This window comes from Pleurodeles waltl, chromosome 4_2 (genome assembly GCF_031143425.1).
Source record: "Pleurodeles waltl isolate 20211129_DDA chromosome 4_2, aPleWal1.hap1.20221129, whole genome shotgun sequence".
Taxonomy (NCBI): domain Eukaryota; kingdom Metazoa; phylum Chordata; class Amphibia; order Caudata; family Salamandridae; genus Pleurodeles; species Pleurodeles waltl.
The window spans coordinates 1,051,559,446-1,051,581,936 of NC_090443.1; the positions used below are offsets into that span (position 1 = coordinate 1,051,559,446).

Sequence of the window (22,491 nt, forward strand, 5' to 3'; positions counted from 1 at the left end):
AGGGACATTCTCATAGTGTGGAGGAAGGACATTCTCATACTGTCTAGGGGAACGTTCTCATAGCGTGGAGGAGGGACATTCTTGTGTGGAGGAGGGACATTCTCATAGTGTCTAGGGGGGACATTCTCATAGCGTGGAGGAGGGACGTTCTCATAGCGTGGAGGAGGTACGTTCTCATAGCGTGGAGGATTGAGGTTCTCATATTGTGGAAAAGGGACATTCGCAGAGTGTCTAGGGGGACGTTCTCATAGCGTGGAGGAGGTACGTTCTCATAGCGTGGAGGAGGGAGGTTCTCATAGTGTGGAGAAGGGACATTCTCAGAGTGTCTAGGGGGACGTTCTTATAGCGTGGAGGAGGGACGTTCTCATAGTGTGGAGGAGGGACGTTCTTGTGTGGAGGAGGGACATTCTCATAGTGTCTAGGGGGACGTTCTCATAGCGTGGAGGAGGGACGTTCTCATAGCATGGAGGAGGGACATTTTCTTTGTGTGGAGGAGGGACATTCTCATAGCGTGAAGGAGGGACATTCTCATACTCTCTGGGGGGACGTTCTCATAGCGTAGAGGACGGACGTTCTCATAGTGTGGAGGAGGGATGTTCTCAAAGTGTAGAGGATGGACATTCTCATAGCGTGGAGGAGGGATGTTCTTATAGCGTGGAAGAGGGACATTCTCATAGCCTGGAGGAGGGACGTTCTTATAGCCTGGAGGAGGGACATACTCATAGCGTGGAGGAGAGACATTCTCATATCGTGGAGAAGGCACATTCTCATAGCATAGAGGAGGGACATTCCCATAGCGTGGAGAAGGGACATTCGAATAGTGTGGAGAAGGGACATTCTCATAGTGTAGAGGGGAGACATTCTCATAGCATGGAGAAGGAACATTCCCATAGTGTGGAAGAGGAACGTTCCCATAGTGTGGAGGAGGGACATTCGCATACCAGGAGGGGCATATTCATAGCGTGGTGGAAGACCTTCTCATAGTGTGGAGGAGGGACGTTCTCCTTGTGTGGAGGAGGGACATTCTCATGGCGTGAAGGAGGTACATTCTTGTAGCGTGGAGAAGGGATTTTCTCATAGGATGGAAGAGGGAGATTCTCATAGTGTGGAGGAGGGACGTTCTCATAGCGTGTGCAAGGGACGTTCTCATAGTGTAGAGAAGCAACATTCTCATAGCATGGAGGAGGGACATTCTCATAGCGTGGAGGAGGGACGTCCTCATAGTGTCTAGGGGTACGTTCTTATAGCGGGGAGGAGGGGACATTGTCATAGCATGGAGGAGGGACGTTCTCATAGGGTGGAGGAGGGACATACTCCTTGCTGGGAGGAGGGACATTCACATAGCGTGGAGGATGGGCGTTCTCATGGGGTGGAGGAGGGACGTTCTCATAGCGTATAGGAGGGACGTTCTCATAGCGTGGATGAGGAACATTCTTATAGCGTGGAGGATGGACGTTCTCATAGCATGGAGGAGGGACGTTCTCATATTGTGGAGGAGGGACATTCTCATAGCGTGGACGAGGGAAGTTCTCATAATGTCTAGGGGGGAAGTTCTCATAGCATGGAGGAGGGACATTCTCATAGTGTTTAGGGGGACGTTCTCATAGCGTGGAGGAGGGACGTTCTCATAGCATGGAGGAGGGACGTTCTCATAGCGTGGAGGAGGGACATTCTCACAGTGTCTATGGGGGACGTTCACATAGCGGGGAGGAGGGACGTTCTCAGTGTCTAGAGGGGACATTCTCAAAGCATGGAGGAGGGACGTTCTCACAGCGTTGAGGAGGGGACATTGTCATAGCATGGCAGAGGGACATTCTCATAGCGTGCAGGTGGGACATACTCCTTGTTGGGAGGAAGGACATTCTCATAGCAGGGAGGACGGACGTTTTCATAGTGTGGAGGAGGGTCGTTCTCATAGCTTAGGGGAGAGATGTTCTCAGAGTGTGGAGAAGAGACATTCTCATAGTGTGGCGGAGGGACGTTCTCATAGCGTGAAGGAGGGACATTCTCATACTCTCTGGGGGGACGTTCTCATAGCGTAGAGGAGGGACGTTCTCAAAGTGTAGAGGATGGTCATTCTCATAGCGTGGAGGAGGGATGTTCTTATAGCGTGGAAGAGGGACGTTCTCATAGCGTGGAGGAGGGACGTTCTTATAGCATGGAGGAGGTACATTCTCATAGCATGGAGGAGAGACATTCTCATATCGTGGAGAAGGGACGTTCTCATAGTGTGGAGAAGGGACATTCTCATAGTGTAGAGGGGAGACATTCTCATAGCGTGGAGAAGGAACATTCCCATAGTGTGGAAGAGGGACGTTCCCATAGTGTGGAGGAGGGACATTCCCATACCAGGAGGGGCATATTCATAGTGTGGTGGAAGAACTTCTCATAGTGTGGAGGAGGGACGTTCTCCTTGTGTGGAGGAGGGACATTCTCATGGCGTGAAGGAGGTACATTCTTGTAGCGTGGAGAAGGGATTTTCTCATAGGATGGATGAGGGAGATTCTCATAGCGTGGAGGAGGGACATTCCTATTGCGTGGAGGAGGGACGTTCTCCTAGTGTGGAGGACGAACATTCTCAGTGTGGAAGAGGGATATTCCCATAGCGTGGCGGAGGGATATATTCACAGTGTAGAAGAGAGATATTCTCATAGTGTCTAGGAGGGACATTCTCATAGTATCTGGGGGGACGTTCTCATAGTATGGAGGAGGGACATTCTCATAGTATCTAGGGGACATTCTCATAGCGTGGAAGGCGACATTCTCATAGTATGGAGGAGGGACATTCTCATACCGTGGAGGAGGGGACACTGTCATAGCGTGCAGGAGGGACGTGCTCATAGCGTGGAGGAGGGACATTCTCATAGCAGGGAGGAGGGACATTGTCATATCGTGGGGGAGGGACGGTCTCATGGTGTCTAGGGGGGAGATTCTCATAGCGTGGAGGAGAGACATTCATTCCCATAGCATGGAGGAGGGACATTCACATACCAGGAGGGACATATTCATATCGTGGAGGAGGGCCTTCTCATAGTGCAGAGGAGGGACATACTCCTTGTGTGGAAGAGGGGTCCTTCTCATAGCCTGGAGGAGGGTCATTCTCATAGTGTGGTGGAGGGACGTTCTCATAGCATGGAGGAGAGATATAGTCATATCCTGGAGGAGGGACAATCTCATAGTGTCTCGGGGGGACATTCTCATAGTGTGGAGGAGGGACATTCTCATTGCGTGGAGGAGGGACGTTCTCATAGCGTGAAGGAAGGACGTTCTCATAGCGTGGAGGAAGGATATTCTCAAAGCGTGGAGGAGGAACGTTATCATAGTGTGGAGGAGGGACGTCCTCCTTGTGTGGAGGAGGAACATTCTCATAGCGTGAAGGAGGGACGTTCTCATAGTCTCTGGGGGGGAACGTTCCCATAGCGTAGAGGAGGGACGTTCTCATAGCATGGAGGAGGGACGTTCTCATAGTGTGGAGGAGGGACATTCTCATAGTGTGGAGGAGGTACGTTCTCATAGCGTGGAGGAGGGAGGTTCTCATATTGTGGAGAAGGGACATTCTCAGAGTGTCTAGGGGGACGTTCTCATAGCGTGGAGGAGGGACGTTCTCATAGTGGGGAGGAGGGACGTTCTTGTGTGGAGGAGGGACATTCTCATAGTGTCTAGGGGGACGTTCTCATAGCGTGGAGAAGGGACGTTCTCATAGCATGGAGGAGGGACATTTCCTTTGATTGGAGGAGGGACATTCTCATAGCGTGAAGGAGGGACATTCTCATACTCTCTGGGGGACTTACTGATAGCGTAGAGGACGGACGTTCTCATAGTGTGGAGGAGGGATGTTCTCAAAGTGTAGAGGATGGACATTCTCATAGCGTGGAGGAGGGATGTTCTTATAGCGTGGAGGAGGGACGTTCTCATAGCGTGGAGGAGGGACGTTCTTATAGCATGGAGGAGGGACATTCTCATAGCGTGGAGGAGAGACATTCTCATATCATGGAGAAGGCACATTCTCATAGTGTAGAGGGGAGACATTCTCATAGCGTGGAGAAGGAACATTCCCATAGTGTGGAAGAGGGACGTTCCCATAGTGTGGAGGAGGGACATTCCCATACCAGGAGGGGCATATTCATAGCGTGGTGGAAGACCTTCTCATAGTGTGGAGGAGGGACGTTCTCCTTGTGTGGAGGAGGGACATTCTCATGGCGTGAAGGAGGTACATTCTTGTAGCGTGGAGAAGGGATTTTCTCATAGGATGGAGAAGGGAGATTCTCATAGTGTGGAGGAGGGACGTTCTCATAGCGTGGACAAGGGACGTTCTCATAGTGTAGAGGAGGAACATTCTCATAGCATGGAGGAGGGACATTGTCATAGCGTGGAGGAGGGATGTTCTCATAGTGTCTGGGGGACTTTCGTATAGCGTGGAGGAGGGACGTCCTCATAGTGTCTAGGGGTACGTTCTCATAGCGGGAGGAGGGGACATTGTCATAGCATGGAGGAGGGACGTTCTCATAGGGTGGAGGAGGGACATACTCCTTGCTGGGAGGAGGGACATTCACATAGCGTGGAGGATGGGCGTTCTCATGGCATGGAGGAGGGATGTTCTCATAGCGTATAGGAGGGGCGTTCTCATAGCTTGGATGAGGAACATTTTTATAGCATGGAGGATGGACGTTCTCATAGCATGGAGGAGGGACGTTCTCATATTGTGGAGGAGGGACATTCTCATAGCGTGGACGAGGGAAGTTCTCATAGCTTGAAGGAGGGACATTCTCATAGTGTGGAGGAGGGACGCTCTCATAGCGTAGAGGAGGAACATTCTCATAGCGTGAATGAGGTACATTCTCGTAGCATGGAGGAGGGACGCTCTCATAGCATGGAGGAGGGACCTTCTCATAGTGTGGAGGAGGAACGTTCTCATATCGTGAAGGAGGGACGTTCTCATAGCGTGGACAAGGGAAGTTCTCATAGCTTAGAGAAGGAACATTCTCATAGCGTGAAGAATGGACGTTCTCATAGCATGGAGGAGGGACGTTCTCATAGCATGGAAGAGGGACATTCTCATAGTGTCTAGAGGGGACGTTCTCATAGCCTGGAGAAGGGACGTTCTCATAGTGTCTAGGCGGACATTCTCATAGCGTCAAGAAGGGACGTTCTCATAGCGTGGAGGAGGGGACATTGTCATATCCTGGAGGAGGGATGTTCTCATAGCATGGAGGAGGGACATACTCCTTGTTGGGAGGAGGGTCATTCGCATTGCGTGGAGGACAGATGTTCTCATAGCGTGGAGGCGGGACTTTCTCATAACATAGAGGAGGGACATTCTCATAGCGTGGATGAGGAACGATCTTATAGTGTGGAGAATGGACGTTCTCATAGTGTGGAGGAGGGATATTCTCCTTGTCTGGAGGAGGGACATTCTCATAGCGTAAAGGAGTGTGGAGGAGGTATAGTCTAATAGCATGAAGGAGGGGTGTTCTCATAGTGTCGAGTAGGGACGTTCTCATAGCGTGAATGAGGGGCGTTCTCATAGTGTGGAGGAGGGAAGTTCTCATAGCATGAAGGAAGTTCTCATAGGATAGTGTGGAGGAGGGACGTTCTCATATCGTGGAGGGGGGACATTCTCATAGCGAAGACGAGGGGAGTTCTCATAGCATGGAGTAGGGATGTTCTCAGAGCGTGGAGGAGGGACATTCTCATAATGTCTAGGGGGGACGTTCTCATAGCATGGAGGAGGGACATTCTCATAGTGTCTAGGGGGAACGTTCTCATAGCGTGGAGGAGGGACGTTCTCATAGCATGGAGGAGGGACGTTCTCATAGAGTGGAGGAGGAACATTCTCACAGTGTCTATGGGGGATGTTCACATAGCGGGGAGGAGGGACGTTCTCAGTGTCTAGAGGGGACATTCTCAAAGCATGGAGGAGGGACGTTCTCACAGCGTCGAGGAGGGGACATTGTCATAGCATGGCAGAGGGACATTCTCATAGCGTGCACGTGGGACATACTCCTTGTTGGGAGGAAGGACATTCTCATAGCAGGGAGGACGGACGTTTTCATAGTGTGGAGGAGGGTCGTTCTCATAGCTTAGGGGAGAGATGTTCTCAGAGTGTGGAGAAGAGACATTCTCATAGTGTAGAGGAGGGACGTTCTCTTAGTGTGGAGGAGGGATGTTCTCCTAGCGTTGTGGAGGGACGTTCTCATAGCATGTAGGAGGGACGTTCCCATGGAGTAGGGGAGGGATGTTCTCATAGTGTGGTGGAGGGATGTTCTCATAGCGTAGAGGAGGGACGTTTTCATAGCATGGAGGAGGGTCGTTCTCATAGCATAGAGGAGGGACGTTCTCATAGGGTGGAGGTGCGACATTCTCATAGGATAGAGGAGGGACGTTCTCATAGTGGGAAGGAGGGACATTCTCATAGCGTAGAGGAGGGACGTTCTCATAGTGTGGAGAAGGGACGTTTTCATAGCGTAGAGGAGGGACGTTTTCATAGCATGGAGGAGGGTCGATCTCATAGCATAGAGGAGGGACGTTCTCATAGGGTGGAGGTGCGACATTCTCATAGAGTAGAGGAGGGACGTTCTCATAGTGGGAAGGAGGGACATTCTCATAGCGTAGAGGAGGGACGTTCTCATAGTGTGGAGAAGGGACGTTCTCATAGTGTCTTGGAGGGACATTCTCATAGTTTACAGGAGGGATTTTCTCATAGCGTAGACAAAGGGACGTTCTCATAGTGTCTAGGAGGGACATTCTCATAGAGTAGAGGAGGGACGTTCTCATAGTGTGGAGGAGGGACATTCCCATAGCGTGTAGGATGGACGTTCTCATAGCGTGGAGGAGGAAAGTCTCATTGTATATGGAAGGGGATAGCCTAATTGATGTATGAACGTACGTGGTATGTATGTATATGTGCATCAGTTCTGTATAGTGAGCCTAGCCAGAAGGCACCGGAGTGCTGTACTGGGCCAAAGACACCATGAAGTCAATGACTATAGGGAGGGGAAGTTGGGTTGTGGACGGTTAATTCATTGTGACATAGTTGTCTTTAAAGAGGTTTATCTACAAGTCTTTCATAAATCGGAGCAGCGTTGGGGTGGTCCTGAGAGATACGGGGAGGTTGTTCCCAACCCTGGGTGCAGAGATGGCAAGAGCCCGCTGACTTGTGTTTTCTTTTTTGACACTTCTCAGTTTGAAGTCTGATGGTGTGGTGGCTGCAAGTGGGTCAGGAACCCCCAGAGATGGTGAGCTTGTCTGCAAGATAAGCAGGAGGTCTGGTTGTGATTGCCGGGAAACTTATTCAGCCGGTGTGGGTCAGGAATGGGAGGTAGAAGGGGGCGATGTGATCATATCCCTTCAGGCCCTGGTAGAGATGTGCTGTGGCGTGTAGGATGCTCTTAAGGGGTGCCAATGTGGAGTGTGGGAGGCCATGGGGCAGGGCATTGCCACCATCCTAACGCATGAGTGCGAGGGCTTGAATAACAGTTCTGAATTCGCTTTCTGGAAGAAACGTTTGACTTTCTTTAGAAGAGAAAGCTGCTCCCATGCTGCCTCTGTGTTTGGGCGGTGTGTGCCTTGAGAGTGAGGTTGGTGTACGGGATGCATCCAAGTGACTGGGTATTCGGTAAAAGTTGTGGTTCAAATACATCAAGGTTTATGTCACCGAGGCAGATTTTTACTGTATCTTTTTTGTTGTTCGTGCACATTAGAGGAATTCTCTATTGATGGAGCTGAGCTTCAGGTAGGCGCGGAGCATATGGAGAGGAGGAATATTCATAATACAGAGGAGGGTTGTTCTCAGTAATAAAGGGGATGTTTACATGCTATGAAGAAGGGAGGTGCTCATAGTACTGGGTGGGAGAGTTTCATAGTACAGAGGAGGGATATTCTTCTAGTACAGAGGAAAGATATTCTCATAGTGCAAAGGAGGGATATTCTTCTAGTACAGAGAAGAAATATTCTCATAGTGCAAAGGATGGATATTCTCTAGTACAGAGGACAGATATTCTCATAGTGCAAAGAAGGGATATTCTTCTAGTACAGAGAAGAGATATTCTTCTAGTACAGATGAGGGATATTCTTCTAGTACAGAGGAGGGATATTCTTCTAGTAAAGAGGAGGCATATTCTTCTAGTACAGAGGAGAGATATTCTCATAGTGCAAAGGAGGGATATTCTCTAGCACAGAGGAGAGCTATTCTCATAGTGCAAAGGAGGGATATTCTCCTAGTACAGAACAGGGATATTTTCATAGTGCAAAGGAGGGATGTTCTTCTAGTACAGAGAAGAGATGTTCTCATAGTGCAAAGGAGGGATATTCTCTAGCACAGAGGAGAGATATTTTCATCTAAGAGATGAATAGTATAATCAGCATGGAGGAGAGATCTGCTCAAAGCCTCAAAGAGGGATATTCTCACTGTGCAGAAGAGAGATATTGTTATAGAATGAGGAGAGGTATTCTCATAAAGCAAGTGAGGCATATTCTCATAGTACAGAGGAGAAATATTCTAATAGAATAAAGGAGCGATATTCTCATACTACAGAGGAGGGATGTTTTCAGAGATTGGGGAAAGGAGATATTCTCATAGTGCAGAGAAGGAATATTTTTATAGTACAGTGGAAGGATATTATCGTAGTACGACTAAAGTGATATTGTCTTAATAGAGAGAAGGGATACTGATATACAATGAAAAAGAGATATTCTCATTGGACAGAGGAGGGCATATTTACATAGTATGAGGAAGGAATATTCTCATAAAGAAAGTGAGGGATATTCTCAGTGCACAGAGGAGGAATATTATCATTGTGCAAGGACAGAGACATTCTCTTAGTACAGAGAATGGATATTCTCATTCAATGGAGAGATACTCTCATAGTACAGGGAAAGGACATTCTTATAGTGCGGGGCAAAGATATTCTCTTGGTATAGGTGACGGATATTGTCAAAGAACAGGGAAGGAATATTCTCATAAAGCAGATGAGGGATATTCTTATAGAATGCAGGATGCATATTCTCATGGTCTACAGAGAAGAGATATTATAGTACAGGGGAGGGATATTCTTATAAAACAGGAAAGGAGATATTGTCATGGTGTATAAGAAGGATATCCTTATAGTATAGAAGAAGGATATTCTTATGGTATAGAAGAAGGATATCCTCATGGTATAGAAGAAGGATATCCTCATGGTATAGAAGAAGGATATCCTTATGGTATATAAGAAGGATATCCTTATGGTATATGAGGATATCCTTATGGTATAGAAGAAGGATATCCTTATGGTATATAAAAAGGATATCCTCATGGTATTGAAGAATGATATCCTCATGGTATATAAGAAGGATATCCTTATGGTATATAAGGATATCCTTATGGTATAGAAGAAGGATATCCTTATGGTATATAAGAAGGATATCCTTACGGTATATCCTTATGGTATATAAGAAGGATATCCTCATGGTAAAGAAGAAGGATATCCTTATAGTATATAAGAAGGTTATCCTCATGGTGTATAAGAAGGATGTCCTCATGGTATATAAGAAGGATATCCTTATGGTATATAAGAAGGATATCCTCGTGGTATATAAGAAGGATATCCTCGTGGTGTATAATAAGGATATCCTCATGGTATCGAAGAAGGATATCCTCACGGTATAGAAGAAGGATATCCTTATGGTATATAAGAAGGATATCCTTATGGTATATGAGGATATCCTTATGGTATAGAAGAAGGATATCCTTATGGTATATAAAAAGGATATCCTCATGGTATTGAAGAAGGATATCATCATGGTATAGAAGAAGGATATCCTTATGGTATTTAATAAGGATTTCCTTATGGTATACAAGAAGGATATCCTTATGGTATATAGGAAGGATATCCTTATGGTATATAAGAAGGATATCTTTATTGTATATAAGGATATCCTTATGGTATACAAGAAGGATATCCTTATGGTATATAAGAAGGATATCCTCATGGTATTGAAGAAGGATATTCTCATGGTATATAAGAAGGATATCCTTATGGTATATAAGGATATCCTTAGGATATCCTTATGGTATAGAAGAAGGATATCCTTATGGTATATACGAAGTATAATCTCATAGAATAGAAGAAGGATATCCTCACGGTATATAAGGATAGTCTCATGGTATAGAAGAAGGATATCCTTATGGTATATAAGAAGGATATCCTCATGGTATAGAAGAAGGATATCCTCATGATATATAAGAAGGATATCCTTATGTATAGAAGAAGGATATATCATTGTGGTATAGAAGAAGGATATCCTTATGGTATATACGAGGGATATCCTCATGGTATATAAGAAACATATCCTCATCGTACAGGGAAAGAGACATCCTCTTAGTACAGAATGGGATATTCTTGTAGAAAGGGGGTGGATATTCTCACAATACAGAGAAAGGTTGCTGATGATGGAATCTCAAACAGTAGTGTCAGGGACGTGTGTATAGTACTCAGGACTTAGAGATGCTCACTGGGTCCAGGACCTTTAGGAAGCAGGGATAGGACAGTACTGTTCTCTGTGGGTGGTGAATCCTGCAGCTTTGTACAGCTCCTTGACTGCTAATAAAACACATTCCTACCATCACATGGGACATCTCTTCCTGAGTGCCCCTCCAACTCCTTCTGCACGCACTCACATCTCAAGTGCTTTGTTGCTAGCATGACTCTGTGCAATAAAAAGTGTACAAAATAAACTCACGGTGAGCGAAGTGAAGGTGATGCAGATCCCTCCGAAGCCATTGAAAGAGAGAGCCAAGAAGATGATTGGAGCGAGAGCTGCAAAAGAGAAAATTGTGTAAGGGTTCATGTACTCAACTGTGAGAGAGTCATAAACTATGGAAGAGAACTAGAAGAGAGAGGTGTGAGGGCGCAGAGAATCAACAGCGAGGGAGGCACAGCCTATGAAAGAGAACTACACGAGAGAGAGAAGTGTGAGAGCACAGGGAATCGACAGCGAGAGACACAGACTATAGAAGAGAACTACAGGAGCGAGAGAGAGAGAGGAGTGTGAGGGCACAGGGAATCAACAGTGAGAGAGACACAGACTATGGAAGAGAACTACAGAGAGAGAGAGAGAGAGAGGTGTGAGGGCACAGGGAATCAACAGCGAGGGAGGCACAGCCTATGAAAGAGAACTACAGAGAGAGAGAGAGAGAGAGGTGTGAGGGCGCAGAGAATCAACAGCGAGGGAGGCACAGCCTATGAAAGAGAACTACACGAGAGAGAGAGAGAGAGAGAGAGAAGTGTGAGAGCACAGGGAATCAACAGCGAGAGACAGACTATAGAAGAGAACTACAGGAGCGCGAGAGAGAGAGAGGAGTGTGAGGGCACAGGGAATCAACAGTGAGAGAGACACAGACTATGGAAGAGAACTACAGAGAGAGAGAGAGAGAGAGGTGTGAGGGCACAGGGAATCAACAGCGAGGGAGGCACAGCCTATGGAAGAGAACTAAAAGAGAGAGAGAAGTGTGAGGGTACAGGGAACTAACAGCGAGAGAGACATACTAGAGAAGAGAACTACAGGAGTGAGAGAGAGAGAGAAGTATGAGGGTACAGGGAACCAACAGTGAGAGAGACACAGCCTATGAAAGAGAACTACAGAGAGAGAGAGAAAAGTGTGAGAGCACAGGGAATCAACAGCGAGAGACAGACTATAGAAGAGAACTACAGGAGCGCGAGAGAGAGAGAGGAGTGTGAGGGCACAGGGAATCAACAGTGAGAGAGACACAGACTATGGAAGAGAACTACAGAGAGAGAGAGATGTGTGAGGGCACAGGGAATCAACAGTGAGGGACACAGACTATGGAAGAGAACTAAAAGAGAGAGAGAAGTGTGAGGGTACAGGGAACTAACAGCGAGAGAGACATACTAGAGAAGAGAACTACAGGAGTGAGAGAGAGAGAGAAGTATGAGGGTACAGGGAACCAACAGTGAGAGACACAGGCTAGAGAAGAGAACTAAAAGAGAGAGAGAGGAGTGTGAGGGCACAGGGAATCAACAGGAGAGCAGAGAAAGAAACAGGAAGGAAGTCAATGGACAGGGAGAGGAGAGTAAAGGGGAGGGGAGGGGAGAAGGTAAAAAGAGTGAGTGTACGAGGAGAGGAGATGCGAGGCGAGGGCAGGCAACAAGAGAGGTGAAGAGGAGAAGGAAGGGGAGGGGAGAGGAGGAGAGGTGATGGGAGGGGAGGAGAGGAGGTGAAGAGAGTCAGTGGTGAAGGAGAGGAGATGGGAGGAGGTGGAGACACGGGAAGGGAGCCAATGGACAGGAAGAGGGGAGGAGAGAAGAGGCGAGGGGAGGAGAGGAGAGGAGACGAGACGAGAGGATAGGGGAGACAAGAGGAGAGGAGACGAGAGGAGAGGAGAGAGTAGACAAGAGGAGAGGAGACGAGAGGAGAGGAGAGGAGAGTGGGGGTGGGGAGGGGAAGAGAGGAGAGGTGATGGGAGGGGAGAGGAGAGGGCAGGAGAGGGGAGGAGAGGAGAGGTGACATGAGGGGAGGAGAGGGGAGGGGAGGAGAGGTGATGGTAGGGGAGGAGAGGAGGTGGAGAGATGGGAAGGGAGTCAATGGACTGGGAGAGGAGAGGTGATGGGAGAGGTGAGGAGAGGAGAGGTGATGGGAGAGGAGAGGAGGGAAGGTGAAGAGATGTGAAGGGAGTCAATGGACTGGGAGATGAGAGGTGATGGGAGAGGAAAGCAGAGGTGATGAGAGAGGAGAGGAGGGGAGGTGGAGGGATAAGAAGGGAATCAATGGACTGGGAGAGGAGAGGTGATGGGAGAGGAGAGGTGATAGGAGAGGAGGGGAGGAGGAGAGATGGGAAGGGAGTCAGTGGACTGGGAGAGGAGAGGTGATGGGAGAGGAGAGGGAAGCAGAGGGGAGGGGAGTAGAGGAGAGGTGATGGGAGGCGAGAGGAGAAGGCAGGAGAGGGGAGAGGAGGAGAGGAGAGGGGAGGCGAGGTAATGGTAGGGGAGGAGGGGAGGTGGAGAGATGGGAAGGGAGTCAATGGACTGGGAGATGAGAGGTGATGGGAGAGGAGAGGAGGGGGAGAGATGGAAGGGAGCCAATGGACAAGGAGAGGAGAGGTGATGGGAGAGGAGAGGAGAGGTGATGGGAGAGGAGGGGAGGTGGAGAGATGGGAAGGGAGTCAATGGACTGGGAAAGGAGAGGTGATGGGAGAGGAGAGGAGGGGGAGAGATGAAGGAAGCCAATAGACAAGGAGAGGAGAGGAGAGGGAAAGAAGACTCGGGGAAGGGGCAGATGGAAGAGAGACGGTGGGGATAACCCCACAGCGAGGAGGGGCTCCGCAGGGGTCCGTTACTCACCCAGGGGGTCGTAGGCAGCGAGGGCCATCAGCGCACAGGAGAGGGCGAAGCTGGCGCTGTGGAGAGAGAAGCACTTGGTGAGGTCTCAGTGTGCCAGGGGTCCCAGGGAGGGCACAGCAGTCGCTTGCCATCAGAGAGTGTCCCAGCAGCGGTCTGTCCACCCGGGGGGGAGCACAGGGTCCCCTCTGTCAGTACCTGGGGGGGCTCTCCCATCTCAGGAGTCCCCTGAGATTCAGGGGTGCTATGTGCTGCTTGGAGCACGGGCAGTTGTCACAGTGAGACACAGCTCAGAGGATTGTCCACAGTGTCTAAGGTCACACGGTGAACGCTGCTAGAGCTGGGATTAGGCATTGCACATGTCTAGACTCCCAGCCCCTGCAAGACACTTTCTGCTTCAATCAAGTCTCTCGAAGGAGAACATTATACAAGGAGCTTAAATATAAGAACAAAAGGAATGACGTGTCACACGTAACCCAATAATCGGACGAAAAATAAACTCACACAACAAATTACACTAGTCCTTACTCTTAAAAACAAAATATATTATTTTTAGAGCACACAAAGATACAACAAATTAAATGCCCTTAACGAACAAGTTAAAAAAACAGTAACACGACAGAAAAACATGAGACCCCTGCAGGCCCCAGTGACGTGACAGAAGCTGGGGGCAGCTGAACCCAGGTGCAAGCAGGGCCCAGACTCAGGTGAGGGCGCTGCCACCCTGGAAGATGCGAGGGCAGTGTGTAGAGAGGGCACACACCATGACAGAGGGCACAGTAACATACACCCCCCACTCCAAGACCTCAATGACCATTAAATAAACACATAAATCCAGGATTCGTAAAGCGCAGCAAATCACCCGTGAAGGACTCAAGGTCCTCCCCGTGAATTGTAGTCACGGGGAGATTACGTGCTTTGCCCAGGATCACAGGATGTTGACACGACATCCAATACAAAAATGTCATTTCAATGAAATCAACAGCAGATTTTTGATGCAAAAAGTTAAGACAGCGTTAGCCCAATGGTCACCTTTACGTAAGGATGGATGTGAGATAAATTCAGAGATCTGTAAGGGGTGGGATTAGATTAGAGATGAAGCTTCCTCATTGGTCAGGCGTAAGGCTGGGGTAAGAGACAGGGAAGCGCCTGATAGGGCTCGGTGGTAACCTAAGTGGCAGGGTGAAGGACCAACCTTCAGAGGATGGGGTTTAAGGTTATGGGTCCACTGTCAGGATAGCTCGTGGTCATGTGTCCTGTGACGTCAGTGTCCGTCCACATCTGGACCTCCTTCCATCATTGACGTCATGGACTCAATGATCGGAGGAGGGTCAGAGTCCTCTGGGAGGTTTTAAGACAGAATACATCCGCGTCCACCCATCTTTGGGGGTGCCCCATCAAGAGTCTTGGTGGATTCAAGAGTTTCAGAATTTAGAACCTTAGAGGCACACAGGGGAGGGTAGAATCCATGGAAAGAGTTAGGAGACGGGTCTGGATACATGTTCTTGGTGTCCCCGGGATGAGACGTTGCTGGACTTGAGGGAACAGTGGATATCAGAGAGTTACGGACGCAAGTATGGCTGAGGGCTCACGTGAAATATCACGTGTGGAGGCTACTATGGGGAAGTGTCCCTCAGTGGTTTGGATCGCTTCTCTAACCAGAGACAAAGGGCCTGTCGGACGGGTTACTCTGTCACAACGGTGATGGATATCCCGTCTGCTGAAACCTAAATCCTATAGGAGGACGGATATCTGTCACCGTCCACCAAAATCCAAATCAGGCCATAGGTTCTTAAGGGGATCAGGATTACCAGCGACCAATCTTTTTGGAAAAGGAGGCCTCACACACATTGGGTCATGCTTTATCACAGGCAATCCCTGCCCGCCCGGGTGCACTCATGCCACTAGGGCAGAATCAACCCCCTGGCGTGGAGAGAGCTCTTAGATAAGGGATCCAAATGAAACTAAAGCACCTAGAGGTGCCCAGGCTGTCACCTTTATACTCAGGGGCCTCTGGTATGTCTAGAAACTGAGGTCTGGATGGACCCTGAGCTCAGTGGCTCAATCCATCTTATTCTGCCAAACGTTTCTGCCCTTCGTTGCTGCCTGTACCGGCCAGGGGATTCTTCAGGGCCACGGATTTCTAACTGACTTGGCTAATCTCCTAATCAGACAGTGATGATAAACCAAGGAGAACACCACCTTGTTATTTTTTTGATATAGTTTATACCTGATGGATCTGGTCCTTTTTACAGGGTCATCCCCAAACCTTTTGCCTTCCTCCTCCTATATTTCCTGTCCCTTTTTTGTTGACTTTAGGACTCTGAGCACTTTACCACTGCTGGTCAGTGCTAAAGTGGATGTGCTCTTCCATCTAAAGTGGTTATGATTGGCGTACACCGCATTGGCCTATTTACTTTACCTATAAGTCTCTTGTATAGTGGTATCCCTCAAACCCAGGGCTTGTAAATTAAATGCTACTAGTGGGCCTGCAGCGCTGCTTGCACCATCCACAGAAATAGCCTTTTAAACCTGTCTCAGGCCTCCTAGCACACGGCCTGTGTGCGCAGTTTCTGCCACAGGGGCCTGGCATCTAAATTTACTTGTCAGGTCCGGAACTCCCCTTTTACTACTGCCACTGTTTCTCACTTGGACCCTCGTGCTGGCCTGCTTGCCTGGGCCCTGCAACCTTGCGCCCCCTCAACTGTCTCCAGGGGCTGGGCAATGTGCCCCCTCAGCTGTCTCCAGTGGCTGGACGGTTTGCCCCCTTGCTCCCCTGCATTTCAGTGAGTTTAGTGAGAGGGGAGTGCCCTGTGCTCTGGTGAAGCACGTGCAGGATGCTTTAGTGGCACTCGTGATGTGAAGAACGCTTTACTCTTTCATTCACAGCACGTGAAGAGCGCTTCTTCTGTGGTTTGAGCAGCGCTGGAAGAGGGCCTTATTTTATTAGACACAGCGTGTGAGGAGCGCTGCTGTGTCCATCTGCCTGGGTGCAGGGAGCGCCCTGAGGATAGGAGCGCCCTGAGGATACCGGGGATTGGGAGGCCCTCCCCCCTTCCGGAAGCAAGAGACGCTGAGAGGATCCCGTCTGCAACCTCTCCTTCAGGGCGGATGAGGGGCGCTCTAATAAGTGCCCCTGGGGCAGGAGAAGGCCCTCTTCCTGACAGAATTCACCACCGCAACCTGGGGCTGAGGCAGCAGGGAAGCCGGCTCGTGTCTGACAACGTTGAGAGGCTTCCCCGGGCCATCTCACCAGGAGGAAGTCACTTTGGGTCAGAAGAGCTCCCCAGGCACCCAACGCTAAGGTACTAAGGGCCATATGTATGAACACTTTTTCCCATAGACACAGAATGGGTAAAAACCTTTGCTACATCTGGCCCTAAGAAACACAGCTGCACCGCGTGGACGCAAGCAGCTGCTGTGTGGAGTTAAGCACGAGGATCGTCCAAGGCCCCGCCACGGGAAAGGTGGGGGGGGGTCGAGCCTTTAAGTCTGTACCAATAGCTCGCGCTGCCTAGGCTGGGTGTGCGGGAGGAAGGAGCCAGGGATCTGCCCTCCCGCCGCGCTCTCTCTGCTGCATTTCTCCCCAGGGCGGCCTCGTCTGAGATGCGCTACTGCAACAACGCTGGGACTCCCAGTAGTTGCTCTTCCTCGACTCTACCCATGGGGGTCCCCCTGCCTGCGAGCAATGTGTGAGGGGCCTTGGTCTCTTTTTCCCTCACAAAAAGGGTTGGATGCCTCAACAGCGGCCCCGTCCTGCTGAGGACAATTTTGCCATATATAGGAGCACTTGAGCTCTTGTGCCCGACGGGGAAGCGGCCATTGCCGTATATCCTCCTACGCAAGTGCTACTGCGCTGCCCCCTTCGTGCAGAGGAAGGCTGCTGGGGACTCTTCTAGACGTGGCAGCTCACCACAGTTACTCTGCTCTTATTATCCTCCCCTGTTGGTAGTGATGATGCCTGGTGTGGGGGAGCAGTGTTTCATGACATACGCACCAGGGACTTGTAGCCTCTTAGGTGGGCATCTACGACTATGCCTTGGCATTCATGTTAATGTTTATGATGACCTGTGTCAGATGGGAATGTTTCCTTTTAAGTGCATTCATGATGGTGTCTTGGCATTTCTGACAATCTGTTTATTCTGACATGTGCCTTCTTGGAGGTAAAGACAACCTGACTACTGCTTATGTTGCAGAATACCAGTAACCTATATGTTTACCTGACCTGATTTCTGCTTATGTTGCAGAGTACTGGTAACCTGTGTGATGTTCTGACAACTGCTTGTATAGCAAGGTATTACTGATACATGTTGTGTGTGGTCTAATGATGTTTTAGGCAATACAGTTTATTTTTATATAACCTGTTGTTGTGGTTCCCTTCTGGTGTATTTACTGTGTCATGTTTATTGGTCAAAAGCTTTAAACATTGCCTCTGGAATAAGCCCGACTGCTCGTGCCAAGATATCAAGGGGGTGAGCAGGGGTTATCTTGGCTGTGTAACTCCCTCGCACTGACTAGAGTGGAGGGTTCAGCCCGGCTTAAGTGCATACCCTAGCCAACCAGAAACCCCATTTCTAACAATTCCAATAACTTAGGCGATGGGACACAACTCGGTCTGGGTGGAGACGATGTCCTCTGTATTCACACATTCATCAAAAGCCCATCGTGCCTCTAAACCTAGATCAAGCCCGGCATCCAGCCGCTGGTACCTGAGGGCACTGTGTGCTCTTGCTAACATCAAGAGTTGGGTGCAGTCAAGGCTGAAGAGCCCAGGAGAGCAAGACACGAAGAGAGAAATCACAGTGTGCAGAACATCTTGGTAGGTGCAGTCAAGATGTTGGGTGTTAGCTGGGTCTTCACAGGGATGCAGGCTCGATCTGCATGATTCGCTGGTCAGAGTGTTGGGTGGGTGGTAATTAGGAGCTTGCAGTAAGGGTTCACCCGGATGGAGTGTCTTGGTGAGTGACTGGAGGTATTAAGAGGCAATCCATTAACACGGACCACCTCTCTACGGCTATTCAAAGAGACACTATAACAAACCAAAGACTGGAAAAAAGACCACTCATGGATCCTCCAAGGCCATGAAGCCCCATCATCATCTCTCAACAGGACTGAGCTCCCCCTCTTACCTGCCCACCAGGCGCAGTGGCCGGGGTCCGAACTTGTCCATCAGGATGCCTAGAGGTAGTGTGGCCGCACTCAGCAAGAAGGACCCGATGGTGAACCCCAAGTTTAACATCTCCTCCTGCTTCACACAGGTTGGCCACTCATGGGGTATCGAGATGTTCGCAGAAGCTTCCGCTGAGGAGGTGAAGTTCTCATCTGCGTAGAGAGAGAGGGAGAGACATCTTAACCAGAGGCCACTGGACATCACACCGAAACAAGATGAGGGATACATCGACATTACGCTGCACCTCCAAACTGGAAGAAGAGGGGCAGTGTCCAGACCTGTGGCTATGGTCTTCGTTTTCTGTAAACTTTGTGGGGTTCACAAAGATTGCAAGATGAAAACTGTTTACAGTTTTGCACCCCCTCAAAATCTTTGCACGACAAATGATTGATGCAATGTGTAGGAAGGTAGCCTCTTTCTAGCCTTGTTGCCCCCACTTTTGGCCTGTTTGTGAGTATATGTCAGGGTGTTTTTACTGTCTCACTGGTATCCTGCTAGCTACCTTTGAGCAGTAGGTGGTAGGCAGAGCCTGGGCTGGTAGTAAATGCCTACCTTTGCATAGGAGGTGGGTGGCAGAGCCTGGGCTGGCAGTAAATGCCTACCTTCGGGTAGTAGGTGGGTGGCAGAGCCTGGGCTGGCAGTAAATGCCTACCTTTGAGTAGTAGGTGGGTGGCAGAGCCTGGGCTGGCAGTAAAGGCCTACCTTCGGGTAGTAGGTGGGTGGCAGAGCCTGGGCTGGCAGAAAATGCCTACCTTTGAGTAGTAGGTGGGTGGCAGAGCTGGGCTGGCAGTAAATGCATCCTTAGTAGACCGGCCAATGGGCAGAAGAGCTTGCAGTGCTAGTGAGAAACAATGTCCAAACCTCACTCCTACAGGAGGAGTCCTCACTATCTGCAATGACCCTGACAGCACCCACGCTAAGGAGTGGCCCTGACAGCACCCACATTCAGGAGTGACCCTGACAGAACGCACACTCTGGAGTGGCCCTGACAGCACCAACACTCAGAAGTGGCCCTGACAGCACCCACACTCAGGAGTGACTGACAGAAGCCACACTCAGGAGTGGCCCTGACAGCAGCCACACTCAGGAGTCACCCTGACAGCACCCACACTCAGGAGTGGCCCTGACAGCACCCACACTCAGGAGTGACCCTAACAGAGAGCACACTCGGGAGTGGCCCTGACAGCACCCGTACTCAGGAGTGACCCTGACAGCACCCGTACTCGGGAGTGGTCATGACAGCACCCACACTCAGGAGTGGCCCATACAGAACCCGCACTGAGGAGTGGTCCTGACAGCACCCACACTCACGAGACACACACACTCAGCAGCTATCAGGGCCACCCCAGTGAAAGGAAAACTAAACGTGACCAACAAACGCAGACTCCGCTTGAGGATCTTGAGGCCGCAGCAGACGTGTTGCAACACCCCTGCTCCCAGGCCCACAGACTCCATAAACTGCCCATAACCTGCTCTCAGGCCCCCTTTGAACTGGCTCTGCGAGACCCCACTCTTCACACCCTGCACTGAAAAGAGCAACCCCCAGCGTGAGCTGTGCACAGCTGGGACCATTGTCTCATGTAGCTGGACCCAAGGAAAGTCCTACACCGAAGACCTGGAGAGCCCCAAAGTTCACCCCAAGTAAAGACCTGAAGGGGTACAGCTGCAGGGGGTAAGACTTGAAGGGGTACAGCTGCAGGGGGTAAAGACCTGAAGGGGCACAGCAGCAGGGGGTGAAGACTTGAAGGGGTACAGCTCCAGGGGGTAAAGACCTGAAGGGGCAGAGCTGCAGGGAGTAAAGACTCGAAGGGGCACAGCTGCAGGGGGTAAAGACTTGAAGGGGCACAGCCGCAGGGGGTAAAGACTCGAAGGGGCACAGCCGCGGGGGGTAAAGACTCGAAGGGGCACAGCTGCGGGGGGTAAAGACTCGAAGGGGCACAGCTGCGGGGGGTAAAGACTCGAAGGGGCACAGCTGCAGGGGGTAAAGACTCGAAGGGGCACAGCTGCAGGGGGTAAAGACTCGAAGGGGCACAGCTGCGGGGGGTAAAGACTCGAAGGGGCACAGCTGCGGGGGGTAAAGACTCGAAGGGGCACAGCTGGGGGGGTAAAGACTTGAAGGGGTACAGCTGCAGGGGGTAAAGACCTGAAGGGGCACAGCTGCAGGGGGTAAAGAATTGAAGGGGTACAGCTGCAGAGGGTAAAGACCTGAAGGGGCACAGCTGCAGGGGGTAAAGACTCAAAGGGGCACAGCTGCAGGGGGTAAAGACTCGAAGGGGCAGAGCTGCAGGGGGTAAAGACTCGAAGGGGCAGAGCTGCAGGGGGTGAAGACTTGAAGGGGCACAGCTGCAGGGGGTGAAGACTTGAAGGGGTACAGCTGCAGGGGGTAAAGACTTGAAGGGGTACAGCTGTAGGGGGTGAAGACATGAAGGGGCACAGCTGTAGGGGGTGAAGACTTGAAGGGGCACAGCTGCAGGGGGTGAAGGCTTGAAGGGGTACAGCTGCAGGGGGTAAAGGCTTGAAGGGGTACAGCTGCAGGGGTGAAGACTTGAAGGGGTACAGCTGCAGGGGGTAAAGGCTTGAAGGGGTACAGCTGCAGAGGTAAAGGCTTGAAGGGGTACAGCTGCAGGGGGTAAAGACTTGAAGGGGCACAGCTGCAGGGGGTGAAGACTTGAAGGGGTACAGCTGCAGGGGGTAAAGACGTGAAGGGGTACAGCTGCAGGGGGTAAAGGCTTGAAGGGGTACAGCTGCAGGGGGTAAAGACTTGAAGGGGCACAGCTGCAGGCGGTGAAGACTTGAAGGGGTACAGCTGCAGGGGGTAAAGACGTAAAGGGGTACAGTGGCAGGGGGTGAAGACTTGAAGGGGTGCAGCTGCAGGGGGTGAAGACTCGAAGGGGCAGAGCTGCAGGGGGTGAAGACTCGAAGGGGTACAGCTGCAGGGGTGAAGACTTGAAGGGGTACAGCTGCAGAGGTGAAGACTTGAAGGGGTACAGCTGCGGGGGTAAAGACTCCAAGGGGCACAGCTGCGGGGGGTAAAGACTCGAGGGGGCACAGCTGCGGGGGGTAAAGACTCGAAGGGGCAAAGCTGCAGGGGGTAAAGACTCGAAGGGGTACAGCTGCAGGGGGTGAAGACTTGAAGGGGCACAGCTGCGGGGGTAAAGACTTGAAGGGGTACAGCTGCGGGGGTAAAGACTTGAAGGGATACAGCTGTAGGGGGTAAAGACTTGAAGGGGTACAGCTGCAGGGGTGGAGACTTGAAGGGGCACAGCTGCAGGGGGTAAAGACTCGAAGGGGTACAGCTGCAGGGGTAAAGACTCAAAGGGGTACAGCTGCGGGGGTTAAAGACTCAAGGGGTACAGCTGTAGGGGGTAAAGACTCGAAGGGGTACAGCTGCAGGGGGTAAAGACTTGAAGGGGCACAGCTGCAGGGGGTGAAGACCTGAAGGGGTACAGCTGCAGGGGTGAAGACTTGAAGGGGTACAGCTGCAGGGGGTGAAGACTCGAAAGGGCAGAGCTGCAGGGGGTGAAGACTCGAAGGGGTACAGCTGCAGGGGTGAAGACTTGAAGGGGTACAGCTGCGGGGATAAAGACTCGAAGGGGTACAGCTGTGGAGGGTAAAGACTCGAAGGGGTACAGCTGTAGGGGGTAAAGACTTGAAGGGGCAGAGCTGCGTGGGATAAAGACTTGAAGGGGCAGAGCTGCGGGGGGGGGTAAAGACCTGAGGGGGCACAGCTGCGGGGGGTAAAGACTCGAAGGGGTACAGCTGCGGGGGGTAAAGACTCGAAGGGGCAGAGCTGCGGGGGGTGAAGTCTTGAAGGGGTACAGCTGCAGAGGTGAAGACTCGAAGGGGTACAGCTGCGGGGGGTAAAGACTCGAAGGGGCAGAGCTGCAGGGGGTGAAGTCTTGAAGGGGTACAGCTGCAGGGGGTAAAGACTTGAAGGGGCACAGCCGCAGGGGGTAAAGACTCGAAGGGGCACAGCCGCGGGGGGTA

At 50.7% G+C, this 22,491-nt stretch overlaps 1 protein-coding gene across 2 annotated transcripts in view; it reads right to left on the minus strand.

Annotated features, from left to right (window-relative positions):
• The window catches only part of SLC43A1 (solute carrier family 43 member 1), a 278,331-nt gene that overhangs the window by 164,742 nt on the left and 91,098 nt on the right, over positions 1-22,491 (minus strand). For both annotated transcript variants that reach the window (XM_069233053.1, XM_069233052.1), the window contains exons 3-5: positions 18,464-18,656; positions 13,338-13,393; positions 10,720-10,796 (exon numbers count right to left, since the gene is read on the minus strand). In XM_069233053.1, the coding sequence (XP_069089154.1) occupies positions 10,720-10,796; positions 13,338-13,393; positions 18,464-18,656 (326 nt within the window). The remainder of the gene's footprint in view (positions 1-10,719; positions 10,797-13,337; positions 13,394-18,463; positions 18,657-22,491) is intronic.